The 22,586-nt window shown below is 32.0% G+C and overlaps 1 protein-coding gene across 1 annotated transcript in view; it reads left to right on the top strand.

Annotated features, from left to right (window-relative positions):
• Positions 1–11,889: 11,889 nt before the first annotated feature.
• LOC149488402 (uncharacterized) overlaps positions 11,890–22,586 on the top strand; it is a 32,342-nt gene continuing 21,645 nt past the window's right edge. Inside the window, exons 1-2 of the mRNA XM_089695530.1 lie at positions 11,890–12,084; positions 16,965–17,877. Coding sequence (XP_089551656.1) covers positions 17,118–17,877 — 760 coding nt within the window. The 5' untranslated portion in view covers positions 11,890–12,084; positions 16,965–17,117. The remainder of the gene's footprint in view (positions 12,085–16,964; positions 17,878–22,586) is intronic.

Raw genomic sequence — 22,586 nt, 5'->3', positions numbered from 1 at the left:
ACTTTCTCCTTTTAAAATCTTTATTTCGTATCAAATATTACTACTTCAGCCAAACAATTTTCGTAATAACAGCTCTACATATTTCTAACCTTAGTCTATATTATCCTCCGCCGACCCTCACCAAATTCCAAATTGTTTTTGACTGACAGCTAAATGTAAGTTAGCGTTGTTTGAGCGACGCACCGCAGCCTTCGGTATCCCAGCTCTTTCTATAATTATTTCTGTTCTGCAACTTTTAATATAGTCCTTGGAATCTGGAATATTATAGATTTTAGATAAGTACTGTATTGACAGTAAACATAACATACATATAGGATTACAGTTCATATTGATGAACTGTAATCCTATATGTATGTTTAGGGTCAAACAATTATGGTGTTTTACTTTGTAAGTGTCGTATGTATTTTTATCAGCATGCTTTTGTAAATATGGAAGAGCAAAAATTTGTTGTTGAATTTACGTCAGAGATATTCATTTAAATGTAACAATATAGGTTCTGTAACATTATTAATGCAATGTAGGTTCTGGTGGTAGGTATAGGTGTAGGTACTTCACATTCGTTTTACCTACTGATCTTATTTTATTTTCAGATATAGCTTTGTATAATCGAGTTTTTTTTTCAATCCAAGATTGGACCAATAAAATTAATTATTAACTAAATGATAGGATGTAGACGCCCTAACCACTATTGATGAATTTTTTTAAATGATAGATCATAAATGGTACTTCTTGACAATTATTATAGTTGTTTAACAATTTATATTTAATTTATTTTTTTCTTTACAGGTTCAGAATGCGAACGTGCAGAAGAATCGTTTTATGGAAAAAAAAGGAAACATATTTTTTATTATTTAGGTACATATATATTATAGGAACAAAAATTTTTACATATAAAGCAATAAATTACATAATATAAAAAATAAGGTGTTTTATTGTGTCTTGTCCTTAACGTAGCTGAAGTTATTCGTGAACAAGTTAGTCAAAATATAACTAGTCCCTAAGGATACAAATTGTACCTATGCCTCTATTTATAACTTGCTAGCTAAACCTGCCTACTTAGTTTTTGAACCTTGTTTTAATAAAAGACTAGTTTTTTCAATTATCTCCATATAATACTTTCCTATAATTAAAGAAGTTACAGTGTATATTACATCATTACATAAACAGTAATAGTGACGAGTATAATTCTAAAATTGAAGACGATAGGTACATGGAGTGTCACTGATTACAGTTATGTAAAGCCCATTATCATTTCCTTTGGTATCTGCAATCAAGTCAGACCACCCTGCATCAATGTGGTCAATACAATAATTACGTGAAAAATTCACTGTTATTTGCAATGTAACCTGAATACCAATTTTTTTTTTCAACTTATATAAATGGCTTAGTTGGTAGCGTCACTGTCTTCGAAGCAGAGGTCGTGGCTTCGATTCCCACCCAGGACAAATATTTGTGTGATGCTCATCGATGTTTGCTCTGTGCCTGGGTGTTAATTATCTATATAAATCTACTATATAAAAATAAGTCGGGTTTTCCTTCCTGACGCTATAACTCCAGAACGCACGAACCGATTTCCACGGTTTTGCATTCGTTGGAAAGGTCTCGGGCTCTTTGAGGTTTATAGCAAAGAAAAGGTGTCTCTGGTGGCGAAACAATAAAATATAATATTTAAAATTAAATTATATGAATGTTTATCAGCCATTTTGTTTCCAAAACACAAGCGAAAAGCTTAGTATTGCATCAGATCGTGCCATGTTATGTGAAAAATGTCCTGAAATATTTATATTTTCCGAATCGGTAGTCATTGTTTAATCTAAATATTAAAAAATGTTATAACGATTCAAACGTGCTTTTATAAGAAGTCTAATTGAATAAATAAATGTTTGAGTTTAATTTTGAGTTTATATGAGCTTTTGTTTACGTCAAGCAATATTATGAATTTATTATACATTCATACGACCGTAGCTTCATAGGAAGTTAGCTATATTTAGCGCTGATGTGGTTGTGTCTAATGAATGTCACGATAAAGCTGTAATAACATGGATAATATACTATGATGATGCTATTCTATCTGGCCTATATAAGTAGTAGCTAGCCAAATTAAAATGTATCAAATATTTACAGTACATTCACAGGCCACGAGGTGAACGCTTAGTGAGTTAGGTGTCGAAAGGGCAAGTTCACATTTGACAAGGGGCGACAGTTTGAGTAATGATTGTGAACGTTTACTTTCTTAGCTACAATAATACTCCCTCTGTTACGCAATTTAAGTTCCAATATGTGGAATACATTGAACAATGTAACCTTACCTGCATTGCTACAATGTGATCACAAAATTGAGAAGGCAAAACTGAGAATCGAACGAGTGTAAAAAAGGTGGTAAGTATATTGAATTCTGAGATTTAAACTAAAAATATTTTATAATAACTCATCAATTTGTAGAATAAATGAATAATAGAGGGAGATAAATACTAGGGGGATATATTATAACATTAGAGATACCTTCTTATGTGTATGAATAATCGAACTGAATCCCACTTTTGTGTTCTAGTCTAACGTTGTCAACTGAAGCGTGATGAGTATCTTATATACAATTCATATCATCTAGAATCTAGATGATATGAATGGCAGCTGATCCAGAAAAAAAGGTGCAGGCTATGATTGTCAAACACTTAAAGCTCCTTTCTGAAACTGATTTAGAACATTTTTGGCTATGTGTGAAAAATGAATATCCTCTGCTTTCTAAGCATGCTATTGCAATACTTTTGCCGTTTGCAACGACCTATTTGAGTGAATTAGGATTTTCGACTCTTACCACAATAAAAACCAAAAAAAGGGCTCAGGACGATCGACGAAGAAATGAGAGCAGCCTTGTCAGCGATTAGTTAGGAGGTACTCCAAATTTAGACCGTCTATGCTCAACTAAACAGTCTCATGTTTCGCATTAAATATCTTTTCTGAAATTTAAAGGTTAGGTTTGTTGATTAATAATAAAAGTTGATTAATATTAGGTACTTAAAAACTAGTTTTTAATTTGTGGTGTACCTCAAATTTTTGTGGTGTACCTAATATTAGGATATAGCGGTTGGTTTTAACTTTTAAAGACTAATTAATGTACTTCAAAATACGTTTTTTTTAATAATAATTTGTGCTATAGTTCGTCTCAGCTACTATTATATCGCAAATCGATATTGTAATATAATAATAGCTGATACGATCTATCTGCATTTCAAAATATATACCTGAATGGCACAAGCACAAATAACAACAAAGTAGACAGATGACTATAATGTTATAGTTATGTAACTACAGCTATTTTATTTCTGCGCCATCTAGTGGTCACTGTGAAGTTAGTTTTGCCACGCTCTTGTTACGAGTTTTCACCGTGAAAAGTATTTGCTCAGTGGCGCCACTGCGTGACAAACTTTCAAGTTAAATAGTTATAATAATAAATCGTATAACATTGTTTTATTTTGTGTATGGTTCCCGATATAACTTGTTATGATTTAAATAATAATGTCGAATAATAAAATATACATATTTTTTGTATTTGCACCTGACGTTCATTTTATTTTTACATCTCTATCACGAAAGCTCATAACTTGTGGAACTTTGAAAAACTATGAAATCAGGTGAAACTATGTTACGAAAGATTTGTATTGTAACAGATTACCTATATCATTTCTTTATTTAGATTTAAGAGCCAAATTTAATCCAGGTATTATATGTATATCAAATAAGGTGTCAATCCCTTTAGTATATTAATTCTTCTGTACCTACTTATAATAATAGGTAAAGAAATCTATGTTGCAGTTTAAGCCTTTTAAGGCTACCACTTGACTTATCCAGTGGTAGCCTCATGAAGTATTTAAAACATAATCTTATATATAAAAATGAATCGCAAAATGTGTTGGTAAGCGCATAACTCGAGAACGGCTGAACCGTTTTCGATAATTCTTTTTTTATTATATTCCTTGAAGTATGAGGATGGTTCTTATGTAGAGAAAACGTAAACATGTACCACGGGCGAAGCCGGGGCGGACCGCTAGTCTTATATATAAAAATGAATCGCAAAATGTGTTGGTAAGCGCATAACTCGAGAACGGCTGAACCGATTTCGATAATTCTATTTTTATTATATTCCTTGAAGTACGAGGATGGTTTTTATGTAGAGAAAACGTAAATATGTACCACAGGCGAAGCCGGGGCGGACCGCTAGTTGCAAATAAATATAATATTATGTAACCACTAACAGCTAAACTCAGTACATCTGGGTTTGAATTTTAATCTTTTTTGAAGAGATGCAAATTAGATACCTAGTTTATATTTGTATACATAATGGCACATTTTTTCTACTTAGAAAATATATTTTCTTCTAGTAATGAATTCCAAAATCTAATTCAGATTAAGCCAGAAGAGACAGCTCAAATACAATATTCTTGTAAGTTTCAATTACTTCAAATTTTCAGCAGCACCACGTCGGTAATTTCCATATATTTTAATGTGAGTCTAAAAAAACACGTAATATATTATAAAAGATAATTTGGTAACAACATTGTATCGCGATGTACAGTCGATATGTTTGCAGATGCATTTTACACCAATATCTCCCTACTTGTTAATGTGTTTGATAGTAGACATTATCATTGAAACAAACATCACATCTCATATTACTAAAGAATGATGCCTTATTATCTACCAAAACAATTTATTAGTTTTAACATTGAAAAAAAGTCTGCTTGTATTTATGGAAAAACAAAATGCAATAAAATACCTAATAGCGTGATAGGATATTTAAAGCAGAGAAACAGAGTAGGCATGCTTGATATAAATTTTCTACAATCTGAATTCGACAGGGAAATTAAACCAGATAAGAAGTGGAATACATAATATTGTACAAGAACGCAGATGTAGGTATCGGAAGTGTTGGAAAGGGCAACTTTCTGGAAATATAGGTATACTTAAAAAAAAAGTTGAAAAGCATATGCGCTTATTGCTTTTCAACTCGCTTTGCTTTGAATATAGGTACCTAATGTTAATCACATCACACGGTAACATCTTAGTTCATATTATATCTGATGAGGAATATATTTATCTCGCTACTCTACCTTACTGTTTCTCCGAAATCACAGATATAAAACCAATATTTATGTTCTAGGGAATAAGGAAAATTTATATTAAGATCCAAATTAAATTATTTTTGTTTTAGTTGAATAAGTACCTACGTAACGAGACCGGCCTCTGCTTCACAAAATGAATCATAGCAAGCCTGACCTTTAGTGAGAGATAAATGCCTTTCTGATTTATTTTAGACCAGCGTATTCAAATTGCTAACTCAGTTTATCAATGAAAGGTTGCCTAATGAATTGTCAGAGCATTTGTTTTATAAAAAAGCTAAATTGATCGTGTGACGAGTCTTTACGTCAATATTTATTGCAGTAATGTTTGATAATGAGCATAATATGAATCCGAATATTTAAAAAATTATAAAGATTAATTAGGTGCGGTCTATATCATATGGCATTTCCTCTCTATGTAGCGGAATGTAGAGTTAAGTTTGAATGTGTTCAGTCGTGAGAATATTTTCTTATACCTACACCAACGAGGCCCACTTAACTTATTGATAAAAAATCAAATTTTTCCGTTTATTAGGAGTGGATATAGTTCATCGTAAAATTTACATAATTTCTTATAAGCAGGAAATATTCGATTAAACAAATCGAATATTTCGATACAAAGGTTTGTCTCGTCAAATGTTGGTAGGTACCTAATAGGTACCTACTCACTTAGACATAAGAAAATGTATGAACAAGATCTTATTGGTATAATTTCTAGTTAAATAATTTGTTAAATCTTATATGCCTGCAGTCTTGTTCATTCTGTTCATAACTTTTTTGTAACAAGATAGTTACTTAACACTCTTATAAGTAGATATCTACCAACTGTTTTAGTGTTCTAAAGCTTTATAAATTAGTAGAAATAAAATTAGCATATAAAATTAAAATATCTAATTAAGGGTGCTATAACAGTTTTTTAACAAAAACCGCTATTTTACGGTACAATTTTAACTCAAAGCACTTACACGTGAGAACAAAGTAATATCTTAATTTAAAGATAATATATTCAGTTCTACGATCATCTTATAAAAATTGTACGACGTCATACAAAATTGTCACTGAAATACGATTTTCCCAGCACAATGATCGCATAAAATGCAAAAAAATGGGGTCTAAACCGGTACACTTTTAAGAAAATTAAAAGCCTAATCTATCTTCTTACCTATAAATTATTGAGGGATATATAGTCCTTTATAGATTAAGATAATTTTTTTGTATCTAAATCAAAATTTTATTTCAATTATAAGCTAAATTAAAAATACTTGTCGATTTCTTCATACATTTTGCTCTCGCGGGTCGTCAGACCGCGCTCAGAAGCGCTCTTGGAAGGACGGGTGTATCGCTCCTCGTCCCAAAAATAAAAACGAATTAGAAAAAGATTATTGTGCGTATACTGTCGTTTTCGTGATTTGAAATATTTGATACTTTATAAGAGTAAACTGTATAAGTTTCATATTCCAGTTATTTGTAATTTAAAATTATGTTTTAAAAATTATGTTGACTGAGATCCTCTTTTTTTATGGGTTGTTGAACGGATTGGTGGGGTAAAGCAATTTGACAAAACTTAAATCCAAAATGGCGCCGACGAAAATTTGCCATCTTTTCGTCATGGGTGTCATTTTCATGGTTTTTGAGGTAGCTATTAACCAATATGAGGTCAAAAATAAAATCCAAGATGGCGCCGACGAAAATTTTACATCTTTTCATCATGGGTGTCATTTTCATGGTTTTTGGGGTAGCTATTAACTAATATGAGGTCAAAAATAAAATCCAAGATGGCGCCGACGAAAATTTTACATCTTTCCGTGATGGGTGTCATTTTCATGATTTTTGGGGTGGATATTACGCAATATGAGGTCAGAACTAAAATCCAAGATGGCGCCGGTGAAAATTTGACATCTTTTCGTCATGGGTGTCATTTTCATGGTTTTTGGGGTAGCTATTAACCAATATGAGGTCAAAAATAAAATCCAAGATGGCGCCGACGAAAATTTTACATCTTTTCGTCATGGGTGTCATTTTCATGGTTTTTGGGGTAGCTGTTAACCAATATGAGGTCAAAAATAAAATCCAAGATGGCGCCGACGACAATCTGTTATTTTATTTTAGTTTACTTCTTTATTATTAAGAAAATTACACCTATGACGACAAGATGTCAAATTTTCGTCGGCGCCATCTTGGATTTTGGTTTTAACCTCATATTCGTTAATAGCTACCCCAAAAACCATGAAAATGACACCCATCACGAAAAAAGTCAAATTTTCGTCGGCGCCATCTTGGATTTTGGTTTTAACCTCATATTCGTTAATAGCTACCTCAAAAACCATGAAAATGACACCCATCACGAAAAAAGTCAAATTTTCGTCGGCGCCATCTTGGATTTTAGTTTTGACCTCATATTTGTTAAGAGCTACTCCAAAACCTTGAAAATGACACCCATGACGAAAAGATGTAAAATTTTCGTCGGCGCCATCTTGGATTTTAGTTTTGACCTCATATTGGTTAATAGCTACCCCAAAAACTACCCACACTTGCAAATGTGTTTGCTACGTAGGAAAAGTTCAGATTTAAGAGTATCCTAGGTAATGTGTTATGTGACGAATACCTATAATTTATTTCATTCCGACTATTTTTCGGAATAACATACATTTACTAAGAATTGTATACAATGCCGGATTTAATACAGTGCCGGTAACATCATAATATGTATGATAATAATTCTACATTTCTTAAAAAGCTTTGATATTGTATACAATTCATAGATTATTATTCAATGAAATAATGATGTAAAATAGTCACACTTTTTTAAGTTGTTTGAATATACTAACATACTTATTAGGATCGTTCCTACTAATAAAAGTAACAAAATGAATTTTTAAAGTTCCTAGTAATCTTCTGGAATCAATTTCAATAAAAATACATAATATCAAAAATTAAAAATAATATCAAGTATGAAGATGGTCTATAAAATGGAATGCGCTATGTTTACGTGAGCGTGATATTGCCGCGAACAAAGTTACGTCGTTAGATACCTAAATTTGAGTAACGCAGATTTGTGACAGCGTCCTTAATTCGCTATAATATTTCAGAGGGATAGTCTACACCTAGAGCTACATTCCTCTGTAAAAAATAATTTCTACGAAATTAATTTTAGGTCAGTAAATTTAAACGATGTCTATGACAAATCTAGAAATATTAATTCTATCTTAAAAATATAAAAAGTTGCTGCACAATTATAAAATAAATTCCTGAATTTATAATATTAGATATTTTACAGCCTATTTTAATATTATAATACGATTATTTAATCCGATCACGATCTAAAAAAGAAAAGGGAAATTTGTATAATTTTAAAAGTTTTCCACACTGAAACATCAAGTTTCAAATACATTTGCACCCCTCTTTTCCGAGTGTATTCGTCCAATGAAAGGCTAAGAACCGCGCAAGGGGCCGCGCCCATCGCTGTTGCAACGCGCATGCGTCCACTGCAACCACACTATCTCCATCTATCCGTCTCTTTCACACTCATACTAAATGCATCCGTGCAAGAGTGACAACAAACGCATTTTCCGTTACATGCAAATTTTTTATTCAGTTGCAAATTAAGTGTTGAATCAAGTAATTATGTATTATTATGTGAAATCAGGAGTGTTTTGTATTAGGTATGGGATGAAGTGATAGTGACGCTGTTTTTTGCGTTAATGCAATATTATTACCTACCCCCTGTCATTTTAATATATTAACACCAATTGAAAAATAATAAGAATATTTCAGCTTGTACATTAAAGTTTGTTTTCATAAATTAAAAAAATTGCTTTAAAAATATTTCCTATGCAGTTGTAAAAAATATATTTTTAATTAGAATTCAATATTATACGGAGAGTTATTTAATAAATGCATCATCATTATCAGGTACCTACTTTGTAAAAAATAACCTTTGCAATTATAAATAAAAAATTGAATTTCGATAGTTTAATGTAACTATCAACAGGTAGGTAGGTATTACATTCCAATAAGAGCCATCATTTACCTAGCACACAACTCCATCTCATATTTAGGACAAATTCTAATACGAAAATAATACCACAATAAATCTTAACTGACCTACGAACTGTTCAAAAGAAAATGCAACCTCAACCTCGTTACAATTAAATACCAATAAACGATTTTTAAATCAACAACAATTCTGTCTCTATCTAATTATATTGGTTAGTAAGGGATGGTAATATTCACCCTAGGTCGTAAATTACAAGAATAAGCTAGCATGTGTATGGATTGTCGCGAGCCTGTTCGTATTAAGTTGTAATAAATTTAAAACCCATGGGATAGTGTATTGGGACCACAATATGGTGATGTATGTTTTCATTGGTTATAAAAAATTAAGTCCTTAGGCAAGGAGATTTTCTTTGTATAATTTATTGGATTTTACCAAACCCAATACAATCTTTGGTAGAGTTTCAAAGAAATTGTCAGTATGTTAGATAAATATTTAAATAATATTTAATTTAAAGAAGAATATTTAAAGTCCCGGCTTCGCCCGTGGTACCTACATGTTTAAACTATCCTATCTCTCAAGTTGGATCGAACTGCACATGGTGTACGAATTTTATCGGAATCGGTTAAGTGGTTTAGGAGTCCATTGAGGACAAACATTGTGACACGAGATTTATCCTATTAATATTATAAAGGCGAAAGTTTGTATGGATGTATGGATGTTTGTTACTCTTTCACGTAAAAACTACTGAAACGATTACAATGAAATTTAGCACACATATAGAAGGTAACTTGGATTAACACATAGGGTAGGTTTTATCCCGGAAATCCCACGGTAACGGGAACTATGCGGGTTTTCCTTTGAAAACGAGGGCGAAGCCGCGGGCGGAAATCTAGTATATTATATTAAGAAGATGTCATGACAGGCTGCTAAATTCTGCATCGTTATTGCAATACCTATGGTAGGTACGCTAAGTAAAAACTACATATTAGGTATATTTAACAGACTCATTTATATTTTATGTGATCATTTGCGAAATTATACCCGCGTCACAAGGAATAGAGAAGAAATGCACACTGTAGGGCGATATACCCAGTGGTGGACTGGGACAACTAGGAGTTATAAAAATTATGTTCAACATACTTAATAGTTTAAAATCTGCTAGATATCAAAAATAATATAGGTAACTAATTTTATATCTATTTGACGTGATGACTATGCTTAAGAATCTTAATTGTTAATTTAACTAAGGGTCATGAAGTCATGAACCAACCAACGAACATAATATTATAGGTACGTATAGATATAAACATAAACTCTTCTCTTCTCTTCTAGGTAAAGCATCTGTTTAACAACTCTTCCAAAAGAATTAATATAAAAGCTTGAAGTGAAATAAATTGCAGAAAGCTCTAGTAGGTACTTACCTATAAAAAATGAAAATTTCAAGTTTCAAGTGTCCCCTGATTATATGGTTTTAAGTATTATTAGTATAATCCAACAATGTTTATATGGGTGCGCTCTGAGCTATATTCATAAAACCCTTTGTATATTATGTAGGACCTACATTTTGGTATTTTGGTACCTCTTAGCGGATATTTTTAATTATTTGATCTTTATTCAAAAATGTTATATTGTGAATTAGGTAGTTCAAATAAGTATTTATATTAAAATAACCAACTTAAAATAATTGAAACATAACATTAGGCTCGTAAACAAATATGTAGAGTTGTTCACAGATAGAGCTGTTTTAATGTTTCCAGCTCTATTTGTTTTCTTCATATTACGCACATTCAATCATCATACGGGAGGTCTCATTACAAAGACGGTTATAATATTGCATATAATTATATATTATGGAGTATGCAACAAATATATTACGGCCGAGAACGGAACATCGGAATACATCACCTGCATGTAGAGTCGTCAGAACGCAAAATAATTTTTGTATTCTATGCGATTTTTCACATTGTCATAGGGTGCATAAAAATAGATGTTCCAGTTTATTATGAGGAGTAGCCAGTAATTTTTATCCCTCAGTGAGACGTCATGTCACGTCACCTCTGATGCATGGAGTATGTCCGTTCTTTTTGAATGGTACTAAGTGCAGTGGGACTGTATTTTAATACATTGCTTGCGATGTTTGTCATTTCATGTCTGACAAACGGGCATTTGATTTGTTGTTAATTTTATGTAAATATTGCCAAGTCATCGGTTAGCAATAGTATTTTTTTATCATAATTAAGAAGACGAAGTAGCTAAAGAAATTATATTTTCAATATACATTGTGAATAAGTTCTCTATTAGAATCGAAGTCGAAACATGCACCGGTCGTCTCTATCTCTACAGCTACACGATCCCTTTTCTTAGGGATCGTGTAGCTGTATATGAAATTTATGCTAAACGGCAATAATTTAGAGAGCTCACAAACCTTTAATATCATCGAGCATAGATGTTTAGCAACCAACAATTTGGCATAAACGTAAAATTGCCACCTAAAAGGATAATAATATCAGACGCAAACGCATCGATTAGCATAAAGGGAAATCAGAAGAACAATTTACAATCAATAATCATCAATCGGTTCATTGAATACGGGCCATAATTACGCGAAGTTGGCGTCGAGAGTTTAGCGTGAGCGTGTAGCGTGTAGCGTGAAGCGGGAGCGGAGAACACGTGGCGGCGGCTCAGGTGCGCCCCGCCCCGCCCGCCCCGCGCGCCCCGCCCGCAGCCCGCAGCCGAGCCCGCTCACCTTCCTGTCAGACGCGCAGTGCACTCGACGCTCGAACGCCGGGAAAACACGGGCCGTTTTCCGCTGCGAACTCCGCACCAACTTCGCCGCGATATTCGAGTACGATCGTTTCGAACGCTCCTTCGAAAGTTGTTTTGTGAAGTGAATTTTGACGTGGGATGTTTGTGAATTTTCCACTTTTGTGTTTGTCGAGTTGAGCTTTCGACACTCTGAAACTTATTGGAGTGAGTATTTGCGATTTTCCTTACGTGACAATAAATAGAGAGGGAAACTTTATTTCAAGTTTTACCTTTAAAAGATTATGATCATTAATATAGCATTAAACTAAATAAAATAATTATAAAAAATACAATGGGATAATAAAAAAAATAAGTTAATATTTATGTAAGTAGTTAGCTATTTATTTTCTGTTCACTTATATTTAGTTCTCTTCGATACAATTTGAAATTATTAATATTTAAAATGTGCTCTCCAATTTTATCGACTTGATAATCGCCAACTAAAACGACTTTTATTAATATTAGGTCTTGCGATTGTGTCTGAACAAAAAAAAATTATCTACTTAATTTAATAATTACACGCAGTTTAACTCGTCTGTACTGCATTAAACGGCACAAAATAGAAAATAAACATTCAAACAAAGATATTTAGGTACTTAAATAATAATATACTTAATACTGAATTTTCATTGTATTTTATGACAACTAGGTACTGGTTGTAATAAAAAACTGATTAAAAATCCATAGTCGCCTTAAGGCGAAATAATAATGGTAAATTGGTAAAACGTGCTCTACGTAGAGTTATGACAAATTTTAATCAATAGATTTTCTCTCTTGCTGATTTGAATTGAAAATAAATTCAACATATTATTAAAAAATACTCATTGAAGTTTAAAAATTGAACTTAAAAGAAACAGACAAGCTTTTCCATAAAAATTAAATGCCAGTAAGTTGAGTTTGCTCAAACTTGCAACAATAAGAAAATATCATTTGATTAAATTATTAAACAATTTCAAATATTCCCACAAATCCAGACACAAGATTAAGACAAACATATCAAAGGATGTCGGTATGTTAGAAATGAAAAGCAATGAAATGGATCGGGCCATTTAACATGGACCGGACGGGAGTGACAAAAATCTTACTGAAATAAACCACACATGTCGCCCAACCATCACATGCTGTAATAGGGATTCCAAATTAATAATTTCTCCAATAATATTATTAAAATTATTATTTTATCTGTTCTAAAACCGTAGAACATATGTATATAAAGAGAAACAAGAGACTTAAATTCAAACTTTTTATCCACATAGTAAAATGTAATCTTAGTATACATACCTACTACAGTATGTTATTTATAGTATGAGATGATAAAAATTGAATAAAGAATTTAATAATAGACCCAGCAATATGATACAAACAATTATTTTGACTGAAGCTACAATTATTAGAACTACGTGGATAACGAAGCGCAAACTTTTTCCTACAAACTGAACTTTGTAATCAGATAAGCTTATTAATCATGTTTTAAAAATCGGTGATATGATATATAAAAATAGTTTGGTGGGTAATTTAAAATGTTTATAGGTATTAAATAATTAAAAAGCTTGTATTATAAGCTTTTTAATTGTATAATACCTATTAATATATTAATATTTAAATAACGTAATGATTTTCCATATCCATTACATGTAGGTACTTACACCTATGTAGGCATATCTACATTTAATATGATTTATTCTAAAGGGTGATATTATGATAACTATAAGATTATTAAAATGTTTTAAAATACATTTAAAGCGTCTTCAGGTTTTTATTTTTCGTATACTGCACGAAGAAGGTACACATATATTTTAGTTTTTATTTAATATTGGGTCTATGTCTAAAGCAATTTCTGTGTAAGGAATAGCGATACCATAGACAGCTTACAGGGATAGGCACAAGCAGCTACTTAGAAAATAATAACTTTCAAGTACTTCATAAAACATAAAACATTGGATAACTCTAGTATATCACATAAAAGGTTTAAAAGATATGGATGCCTTTATTTATGTCTTTCTTTTTTAATAAGTTAGTAGGTGCCTATAGAAAAATAAAGTTTGTTAGTATTTTTAAAGTAAAAAATTTTAAGACTAAAAGCATTATTTAACGATTTATCCTCATGCTATAAAGTAATAGACTAGAGTAGATAATTTTTGAAACAAAAAAAAATCGCAGTCGGATGAAACCCATTAGAAAAGGAGGGGAATATGATAAAAATGTAAGGAAAAATAAATTACGGTCAATCCGAGTTCGGGAAGCGGGAGGGGGGAGCTTTAAAGAGAAAAAAATGGTTTCTCTCGATTTCCGACAAAACTACAAGTCCTATAGAAAAAAGTTCAATGGCAAAGTTGTAGGTACTTAAAAGTTCTACAACTTTTGTATTCACAATTTTTTCACATAACCTAAAAATTTAGGTGAAAAATTCAAAAAACCAAGTTTTTGGTCTTTTATTTCTATCTACTTCAAAATTTATTTTTTTTCTACGAAATTTGATGGAAACTTACTTTATTATGTCCCAAATACACTGTAATTTATTTGATTGAAAATATTTATTTTTTCGCCTTATTTTGAATTAATACCAAAAATACAACCTAATTTTCAATCGAAAAGTCACCCGTCAAAATATCATCTTTTTTCAAAAACTTGGGGTGCCTTTTATTCATTGAAATCTCTACTTTCATATGGTGTAAAAAAAATAAACACCACCATAGTAAATGTTCTCAGGAAATGCATACAAACAGTCTGAAAATTAGCTTTTACTAAATCAGGCACACTTCTCGAACTACCTGAAATGTTTTTATCGACATCATTTTGCTTTTGAATATGCTGTAAAATATTAAACTTAGAACAGATAATTATTTTTCTTTTGAAATATTACCGAAAAGCCGATACAAGAGAAGATATAGAGTTCAAGAAGTGTGCCTGATTTAGTAAAAGCTAATTTTCAGACTGTTTGTATGCATTTCCTGAGAACATTTACTATGGTGGTGTTTATTTTTTTACACCATATGAAAGTAGAGATTTCAATGAATAAAAGGCACCCCAAGTTTTTGAAAAAAGCTGATATTTTGACGGGTGACTTTTCGATTGAAAATTAGGTTGTTTTTTTGGTATTAATTCAAAATAAGGCGAAAAAATAAATATTTTCATTCAAATAAATTACAGTGTATTTGGGACATAATAAAGTAAGTTTCCACCAAATTTCGTAGAAAATAAATAAATTTTGAAGTAGATAGAAATAAAAGACCAAAAACTTGGTTTTTTGAATTTTTCACCTAAATTTTTAGGTTATGTGAAAAAATTGTGAATACAAAAGTTGTAGAACTTTTAATTACCTACAACTTTGCCATTGAACTTTTTTCTATAGGACTTGTAGTTTTGTCGGAAATCGAGAGAAACCATTTTTTTCTCTTTAAAGCTCCCCCCTCCCGCTTCCCGAACTCGGATTGACCGTAATTTATTTTTCCTTACATTTTTATCATATTCCCCTCCTTTTCTAATGGGTTTCATCCGACTGCGATTTTTTTTATCTTTTCATTATTTTCAAAGGCTTCTACCCCAGTCTATAAGATGGAAGCAAAAATAAACTGATAAATTGTTTGCTCAATAAGTACCTACCTACTTATGACAAATAACAAAACTGCACTGAAATTTATAAAAAATACAAATAATATCTTTCACAGTGCATATTTTTAATAAATTTAATTAATATATTGCAACCTTTATACATAGTTACAAATGCATAGGTAATAATATAATATTTCTCAGTAGGTACCTACTATCAAAAATAGTAAGGTGCGCACTGCGTACCCAAGTGGATATCTAATGTAGGTAATTATGTATTATTCAGATGCTTAACAATAATTAATTAATGTTAATTAATAATTATTATAAATGATAATTTGAACGCGTTGAAAATCTGATAGTTTTATTATTATAAATTTATTTAAACATCCAAATGAGCTTTTAAAATTATCACTAACATTTAATATTTAGGAAAATCATATTAGTTGGATTAGTTAGATAGTAGACTGTAGTAGTACACAAGTTTTGCTATTCTAGTAGATATTGAGAAATTGTATCAACTATATATAACAATCTTTAAAATCAAATAGATACTAGATAGTCAACTACATTATTAAAAATAAATTAAATAAAAATAGAGCATAAAGAAAAACACATTTTTACAACAAATTTTCAGCATATTTGTATATTCATAATGCATTTATAACGTGAACGAAGCACCGAATAATAAACACTACCATAAAAACATCGCAATGTATCAAAATTATAAAATCTTAACAAATGGACTCAAGAATTCGTCTCGCATGACGCGCGCATCCAATAAATCGCGCATACGCATCAAATGCACAAAATTACACGATGTACAGAAAAGTGAGAACATTTGTCATTCGTTACGCGACAAATAAATCGAATACACAATGACTACTAATTTGCTCATAAAGATGTATGCACCGGCGAAGTTCATAAATCGGCAGAAGTCACATTCTACCGCGCTCGCATAAACCTCGGTAGACACTTTTATAGCCCTACCACGTGGCGGGGACAAGATTTTTTCCGCACTTGACTTAACATGTGTACCGCGCTTAGAATATCCCATGTAAATTTATTGTTTCTTAATAGACCCCCCGTGTTACGCAAATGATCTTTTGTGGAAATTGTCCCGAAATATTGTTCTTATACGTATTATGCGTTATTATAATGCATAGCGGTGTCATAGACATAAATTACTGTTAGTTGTAACGAACCAAAAGATTTCATAACATTAATTTATATTATTTTGTACTAAATATAACATTCTAATGTATTAGATAGAACAGAAGTTATTATAGTCAAGATATTTTGACTTTCAAATAGTTCTTAAAAGCAAAAATAGATACATCCTATAGTTAATGTCATATATTTAAAAACTTTTAGTGCCCCAATTTATTCATCAAGTGAATCCCATTAAAATATTATTTGACATGATCTGTACAACCATTCGTCACTAGTAACGAGGCGTCGCACTTGACCAACTAATGTGTTTCATTTTATCACAGGTCCATCAATCAAGCTCCACTCTCAGAGGACAATTGAACTGGACCGCGAACGTTTCAGCACTTAACATGTCCAACTGAACTATTCAGCGGCCATCAAAGCATGACAACCAAAGAGTAAACTTCAGACGAGAAAGAAATAATAATCTGTTATCGATGAACGACCTAAATTATAACGCAGGAATGAGTTCCTACCAATTCGTCAATTCGCTAGCCTCGTGCTATGGGAATCAAGTCCCAGGTCGCACGGGGACACCGGTGGAACAATCTGGACATCCGGGGCTGCCGACACCGGGAGCAGATTACTACAACCCTAATGCAGCAGCTTCTGCATATCCGAATACATGTTATTCGCCGCCGCAAGTTGGGCATCACTACCCACAACACCCGTACGCGACACCAGCGAGCGGTGCACACATGCAACCTCAAACTATGATAGATTACACACAACTGCATCCACAGAGACTGGGAAGCACGGCGAGCCATATGCACCAACATTCAAATCCGAGCCCAGGAGCATTATCACCGAATTTATTATCAGCTGCTGCGAGTCAAGCTGCAAATGCAAGTTGTAAATTTGCTGATTCTACATCTACAACGGGTGTTGCATCACCCCAAGATTTATCCACATCGTCAGGGCCAGGACGGACCTCCCCTGGGTTTGGTGTAGGACAAAATACAAGTGGAAGTACTAGCACTAAACTCGGACTGACTACGCCAATTGCCTCACCAGTTGAGCACAAGGCTAACATAAATCAGAACATCTCAAGTCCAGCATCGAGCACATCGAGCAACGACAGTAATGAAGCCAATAATTCGAGTTCAAGCAACGCTAAAAACGCCAAATCTTCAGGAAATACCCAAGCTAATCCACCGCAAATATACCCGTGGATGAAGAGAGTTCATCTAGGCCAAAGTAAGTAAAATTTTATTTTGATAAAAACACGCTCAAGCATCCGCTATAAAGATGTTAATTAATAAGTATTAATGATATTCGGTTTTTATGTAGTAAGTCGATTAAGCTTCCTTCTAGAAGCAACATCCAAAACCACGCCTATTCATAAAACAAATATTTCTGCCTAATTTGAAAACTATTCATCAATCGGATGCCAAGGTGGAGACAAAATAAATTATATATCTCTTTATAAAAGCATTAGCATGCGTTAATGTAGGATCGATGCAGTCTGATGGATGATGGCCATAATAAGCCATAATGGTTTTGTTAGCGGGCGCTCACAAGTGAACACCCAGGATTTTTTCTTCTTAACGATGGGAAAAATGCACCATCACTATGACGTGTAATTTGACGGCTTCTAACCTTCTAGTGTTAACATTAAGATTATTAATTTCTTTTAAATTGGTTCTAAACGCACGTGCGAATAACAAACATCTAATGTTTATTTTTACATCAACCGAAAAAGTAACTGAAATTAAACAAAGTGACACTTATAGCAAATGTCCCCAAAACACGCGACATTATTGCGTCTGGTATATTGTCACTTTTAAGGGAATTCCTTCCCTTAAAAGTTTAAGGTGTAAGGTTTTAAGCTTAATAAAGTTCGTTTTAAAATCATTTAGTTTTAGTAATTATCGGCAAAAAAATGTGATTGTTATGTTGAACTACACCATCTATTAGAAGAGTTATTAGGTAGGTAATACAATATACATAGAAACAAACAATATACATATTATATAAAAGATTTACAGAACCTACAAGAAAACGCGAAACAGTCACTACATTTTTTGTTAAAAAATTATTGTGTCTTTCTGTATGTATTTCACATCTCTATTTTTCATTTCGTGTTACGGATGATCGCAATATTTATCAATAAAATTTCCCATCATTTAAGTAATTCAAAAAATAGCCAGACGTGCCTAAAAATATGAAAACACGATCACAACACAGCCGGCCTGTCACACGTTGTAGATATCCCGAGATAGGACAGCGCACATGGTGCACTCAATTCTTCGAATCCATTGTTTTTACGTACATTGTCTGGCCTTGTCAAGGTTCACTAGTGTCACTAGGTGTCACAGTTAATTGGTGTCGGGTACATGACTTCGGTGTAGCTTCGCGACATAGTTTTCACGCGTTTATATTAGGATGGTGATACATCGCACGCTTGATTTTCGAATTGGGTTAGTTCAAATGTTACATGAGACGTGTGCATTTCTAGTTTCATATGAATTATTACACGCTTCAATCGTCTTTCGAACAAGACTCTATTCCTGATATTTATCATTTCTTGAATTAAATATTCAGGTTTGAATGCTATACCTATTTGTAAGTCCTATCCTAAAACAATGAATGCAATACAAATTCTTAAACTTATAGATATTAATTTTCATAACTAGAGTCCCAAAAGCGGCATTTATTGAAATGTCAATTGTTGTACAATTTATTACAACAAAATACAAACATTTGTTAATATGTAGTACTTGAACATTGACTCATGCATTCGATTTATAATAAAGCTTACATGAAAATATTAAAGACAGAGGTCGGAAATCTTCCATGTTTTACTGCAATAACTCAAGTGGAATTAGACATTGCTATGCGTGTTAACTAACTTCTTAGTTCCAATATTATTTTAGCTTAATAAGTACATCATGTGAAGCTTATTTAATTTGTACTTATAATTACCTAAGTCTCTAGCTGGATAATAAACCAGTTTTATGGTATTCCTGATCACATCTCCGTATAATTGGCGTTACTTTATAATTAAAAATTGATAATTAGGTAGGATGGACGCACATAAATAATTCACATTTATAAACTATGTACTTCATTTTCATCAAAACTGTTTTGCCGTTTAGTAATAGAAGTATATTACAGTTATACACAATCATTTTTTCAATTAAATTAAAAGCTATCCCTTAAGGCCCATTCAAAGTTATATCTTTCACCAATAAACAACAACGTAGTATCAATATCCTCAAGTCATTAATTATTTTAATAACAACTTCAAAAAACTACAACACTAATGCTAAAATTATTGCTAGAGTGTTTCATAAATAAATCAAAGTGTTTGCTTCGACGGTAAATTATGACTCAAATAATATTATGCTAAAGGTATACTTGAAAGGTTTTAAGGTATATTCCTTTTACTGTTTTATTATTAATCTATGGAAATTGCAAACCGCATTGGACTTTTATTACTGCTTGGACATGAATTTACTTTATAATGAGCCTGAAATGTTAAGTATAAAATTTGTAATAAGATAGATGATATAAAAAATTAGGCATGGTCTGTTCAAGATATTGTTGCGTGAATTAAAAACATGATCGAATTAACTGCACGCAATCTACCTACATGTCGAATTTTATGGAAACATACCTATTAAGAACCAAAATTATTTTCTGTCGGTCGACGATTCTTTTAAAGTTTGTAACTGTGTATTAGTAAATCTGTAAACAGTATGTTATCTACTAGAATGATACCTACCTACGTACTAGATACTACTACATTTGAAATATGTTTGATATCGGCAGGTATACTTAATAAATTTTAGCTGTGTTTTTTTAAAAAATCCATTTTCAAATTAAATTCTAATTTCGGTACGCAAACGCATTTGCACATTCGAAGTGCATATTTATCAAATTCCGCTACCAAGATGAAAGATACGCAATCAAGTTCTAGAACACGTGCATCCAGCCGCATATGCATACGAGTAAATAAAAATAAAAGGAACTGGTTAAAATGAATAAATAAAGTGGCATGGGGATTAGTGAACGGACGCTGGTTGGTCGGCGCGTAATGGCGGCGATGATTTGCAGAATTCGCTCGCGAAACGGGCTCGTATGTATTCTCTTACTACAGATAAATAAAGAGCTATATGGATAAGGCTATCGGGTTACAACGACTTAACTGCATAGACAATTATTATTAATTAATAATTATGAATTTAATTTAGGTACATATTTCTAATTAACCAATAACCATACTCGGCGCTAAAATATGCTCTATATGAGCTCTAATATTTACAATAATAAAGTTCGTCTTTAAATCAACGTATTAAAAAGGGTGCAATACATCAATCGCAAGCCACGTGAGATTCCCAAAGTCCTCTGGGAGGAAACAAGTTCAAATATTAATGCCGACTTAACCTCTATAAAATATAGCGGTGATGGCACATTTCTCATGGTTTCGCTTTTAATGTAGTGTCTGGTATGTTTTTACTTGTAAGATGTTAAACATTTATCATTATTGTAAAAACGTAGAATTTGTAATAAAATACCTTATAAGTTATAACCCAATATAACCATTTAGACTAGACTAGGCATATTTAAGGCCAAACCCTTTTTTATAAATTTTATGATGCTCGATAATACTCGATACTAATATAGAAATTATTTAATAAAACTTTCACTTTAAACCGTCTATAAGCCTCATTAAAAGTCATATAAAATGTACACATACAAAATAGATGGTCACACATGATTTAACATCTAGTATGCTCATAATAATACAGAGAAACAAACAATATTAATGTGTTTGTATCTAGAATGAGGTAACACTGACATACATTTACCAAGTATGGAATGGATGCCTTTGTCATTATCAAGTATCGATGTCTATCTGTGAAGGAGAGATTTTACGCTTGATTATCCTCGCTACCTACTAACTTTCGTCATAGTTATTTCTCTATGAATATTTAACATTAAAATTATTAAATTGTGTCATTGCCAAAATGATATATCAAAAGCTGACGTAGACTGATCATGGTATAATATCTAAAACATTTTAAAACCGACGTAAATATTTGAAACATAAACTTAATATTTTTAAGTTTTGGTTTGATTTAAAATAACAGTACGATTATATACTTCGTAGATTATTTAGCTTTGCAGATCTTTTTTTATGAATATGGCAGGTAAAGGATACTTATCCTACCAAATATAGCGGCTTACCTTCATACGCTTTGCGATTCAAACAAGAAACAAAGAAAAGGTGCGTCTAATTAATGCTCAATATGTGATAGATAACTTCTAATCTAATTACCGTTTCATAAAACCCCATTATTTCTACTTCTATTTTATATGCGATCTGTGCTGAAGTAACAAGCTCACTACCAAGTGTGACCGTAGAAACTATTCTCCACGTGTTTTTTGATCGATCCATCTATCTACATTGTTAGTACCAACATACAATTCTGCAGTATTGGTTGTTTCTGAACAGGTTCTGTAGTATTCATTAAAACCATTACAGCGATTAGTAGACCATTTGCAGCGCCACGTTTTTATTCCAACCATGTCGTTATTTTAATCGTTTTAACTAGAGAGTACAGTTTTGCTACAGAAGGAACATAATTATATGTTATTCGTTCGATGCTTTTAAACATGTTTATTGCAAGGCTTTTTATTCAATTATTAAGGCAAAATATGTATGTGATAGGTTATCTTATTTATCGTTATGTTGCAGTACGCTTAAAATGTTAGTTAATTATTCACAGGAATATATAGGTATTTTATCTTCAAAACACCACTGGAAAAGTTCAAGAGTTTAATATTACCTACCTATTTTAAATATTAAAATAACGAAATACGTTTTAAATAAACATTTTATCACTTACCTCTTCTTTATGACTTTACGTAGGTATCTACAGAAAAGGAAATATGCAAAT

The sequence above is a fragment of the Colias philodice genome, chromosome 5, assembly GCF_061535455.1.
Source record: "Colias philodice isolate Cphi_HAF_F1 chromosome 5, ilColPhil1 Martin Lab GWU primary, whole genome shotgun sequence".
In the NCBI taxonomy this organism is placed as follows: domain Eukaryota; kingdom Metazoa; phylum Arthropoda; class Insecta; order Lepidoptera; family Pieridae; genus Colias; species Colias philodice.
The sequence above is the reverse complement of the archived record's forward strand: the minus strand, read 5'-3'. Positions and strand labels throughout refer to the sequence as shown.